Here is a 3,100-nt window from a genome sequence, read left to right as displayed (position 1 = left end):
ATTGTGTTTTAAAGAGTGTTTATTTGATCTGGTGCTTTGTGCATTTTAGCTGCAGTTTGTCTCCTCCAGTCTGTTCAGTGTTTGTTATTAATTTTATACTGAATATCAATACATTGTTTTAGAAGTGAAAATACTTGTGATGTTTTTCAGTGAATTTTATGTGTATGTGTATTTGTACACAGTTACATTTGATTTTTTTAACCAAAGTCCATTTGTACAAATACTATTAAAAAAAAAGGCAAACAGATAAAAAAAAACCACAAAGAAACATCTGAATCTTCCACTTGTGGCAGTCTCTGAAGTGATGACTGAGGTGGCAGCAAGCAGAAAACCAGATGAACTGGGATTTGGATGTCCATGATTTGAAATCACGAAGAAAGTACTCATATTAGCCTGTGTATTTACACTTTGTTCATGGTGTCAGCTCTTGGGCATGATTGTTTCATTTACGTTGAGACAAAAAGATGTGGATGATTTAAAAGCGCTTTTTTATGATTCAGGCTCTCAGTATGTAAGCATAGTAAAGTCCAAGCCTGTATACTGTGACAGTCCTTGATAGTGACACAAGCAAAACCTAAGAATAAGTGGACCAAGAGCTCTGGTTTACTGAAATGACCCTCCTATCTTAAAGAATTTGAGGTGAAGTCCAAAGTTTGCTGAGCCAGAGTGAAAACCAGTCAGAGGTAACACTACAGTTCCTAGCAGTCAGCATATAACCATGGGAAATGAAGGTGAACCTTCATTTTAAAATGACTTTCAGGAAATACAAAATGCATCTAAATTGCAGATTAGATGTGAGTATGAACTGACTTTGAATCGTTGTTTTGAGTGGACTGTGAATGTTGAAAGGCCTTCAGAACAGAACTGGCCCCTGCTGGCCCCTCCAGTGGGTGGCTGCATGTTTTTTGAATACAGCTTTGGTGCTTCTCCAGGCACCAAGAGTGCGTTTGAGAAAGCACCAGGAGTTCCGTTTGGAATGACTGTCCATAAAATGACTTTACAAAAGGAAGTGGTGGCAGCTGCACTTCAGTTCTTTCTGTATGTTAAGGTATGATGGGCTGGTTGGTTGGATTGTTGGATTGTTTTTGCTGGACTTTCTGGGGTTTTTTTAACTGCTGTCTGGAAGCAAATTAGATGCATGGAATGTTCCCCCCACCCCACTGTGTAACAGTAGCTTATGGTTTATAAATGATGATGTAACAGCAAAGCATGGTGATATTTGGTTGAGATGGAGTTCAATGAGGCAACCTTTTGGTTGGTCTGACATTTTTGCTCCTGTGTTACAGGTTTTAATTTATTAATTAGCACTGAGATTAGCTCGGTTGGTCAGAGCATGGTACTGATAACATCAAGGTTGTGGGTTCGATCCCTGTAAAGGCCATTCATTTAAGAGTTGGACTCGATGATCCTTGTGGGTCCCTTCCAACTTGGAACATTCTGTGATTCTGTGAATTATTTAGTAAATTCTGTGACTTATTTAGTAAATTCCTTAAGTCTGTCAGCTATGGTTTCCTTTCAGGGGGGAGGGGGTGGTACTGAAACAGAATATGCTCAAACCATCTTCCTAAATCCTTCTGGAAGACAAACGTGTAAGTTTTTCTCTCTTTGGATTCGCACCTACTGATATGACACAATATACTATTGTGACATCACCGAGATTACACTTCCATCTTTTTTACTGCTAGACAAATAAGCAGCATTTTCTGGTTATTATAAGATATATAACAATGAATTAGCAGGAACTTTAGCCTTCCAGTGTTACCTAATTATCACCTCACCAGCTCATCACCTGCTGCTACCAGATTTCCTGCTGGAAATCTAAATGTAGTCAAACCTAACATGAAAGAAAATGACACACTCATAAAAACACTCAGTGCTTATTAAGGCCAGAAGTTTGAGGAGCTACAGACAACAGATTTTGTCATTTAACACTGAGATGTGAGCATACCGGTTAGAGGTAGATACTGTTGACTCCTCTGTCTTTGAAGTGGGATTCCTGTTCAGACATTCAAAACACTCCAGCTACTCCTTCTATATCTAGGAGGAGTGAAATTGTTATTGCCTTGTTGCTGTTCAGAAATACTATAAATAGCAGCTGCATCATAGGCATGCAGTGACATCAGCGAAACCAGTTTGTCTTTACCTCTTTTGCCTAGCCTGTGAATAGCAGCTGTTCAGATAATGCCATGTTTGAAAAATATGGATAGCATGGTATTGTAGTTTGTACAAGCACTTTGAGATCTTCCCATCAAAGTTTACAATTCTTTATTGTATCTTTCTGAATGCAGCAGCTTAGCTGGAATGCCATGTTGAGCCTTTCAAACAATTGAACTTGCCATCCTGCATTGAGTAATGATTTTATTTTCTTACCCTCCGACTAGAGATGCATCGTTGATGGCTATGAGGAGGCGTATTGAAGGCTTGACACCAGAAGAAATAAGAAATCTTCCCCGAGATGAAATGCACATGCCAACAACTATGGAAGACTTTGAAATAGCTTTGAAGAAAGTTTCTAAATCTGTATCTGCTGCGGACATTGAGAAATATGAGAAATGGATAGTTGAGTTTGGATCATGTTGAGTTGTCTTCTCTTGAAGAAAGACCACCTTATGTCTTAAAACAGCTTTAGAAGTAATCAGTGATGTGTCACTGCACTGCATGCTCTTTTTAACTTTTGTAATTTAAGAGTAACAGATGTCTAAATAAATTTTTTTCGAAAATGCAAATTCTGCCTACCTCTCTTTGAACTAGCTCAAAAGTCACCCATTTTTCTCACATGCTGATGAGTATCTGCTTTGATTTTCAAGATTTTAAAATTACTTCAGTTCTAGAACTCCTTTCATCAGAGTATTTACTCTTGAAAAATTGCTCTTGTGTCAATAAAACCCCGCAAACTAGCCCTGCTAACTGAGTCAGGGATGCTGAGAAAATGGGACAAACAAGATGCCGATGGTCTTCCTCGCTGATACTGGCGAATTCTGCCCTTAAATGGTTGTTAAAGAACCTGTGCAAAGGCTGAGGTGTGGAACAGCAACCCTCACGCTGGAACAGTCAATGGAGTCAGTGAAGTTTGAGCAAGGGGTAAGATCATCACAGGTTT

General features: G+C 38.9%; 1 protein-coding gene across 4 annotated transcripts in view; it reads left to right on the top strand.

The window, feature by feature from the left end:
* KATNA1 (katanin catalytic subunit A1) overlaps positions 1–2,726 on the top strand; it is a 20,331-nt gene extending 17,605 nt beyond the window's left edge. For 3 of the 4 annotated variants that reach the window (XM_017739627.1, XM_017739626.1, XM_008637867.2), the window contains exon 11: positions 2,382–2,726. In XM_017739627.1, coding sequence (XP_017595116.1) covers positions 2,382–2,580 — 199 coding nt within the window. In that variant the 3' untranslated portion in view covers positions 2,581–2,726. The remainder of the gene's footprint in view (positions 1–2,381) is intronic. The other variant, XR_001863760.1, reaches the window with a different exon arrangement.
* The last annotated feature ends 374 nt before the right edge of the window (positions 2,727–3,100 follow it).

Source organism: Corvus brachyrhynchos, unplaced genomic scaffold (assembly GCF_000691975.1).
Source record: "Corvus brachyrhynchos isolate BGI_N302 unplaced genomic scaffold, ASM69197v1 scaffold14, whole genome shotgun sequence".
NCBI lineage: Eukaryota > Metazoa > Chordata > Aves > Passeriformes > Corvidae > Corvus > Corvus brachyrhynchos.
This window is presented reverse-complemented; position numbering and strand designations above follow the sequence as displayed.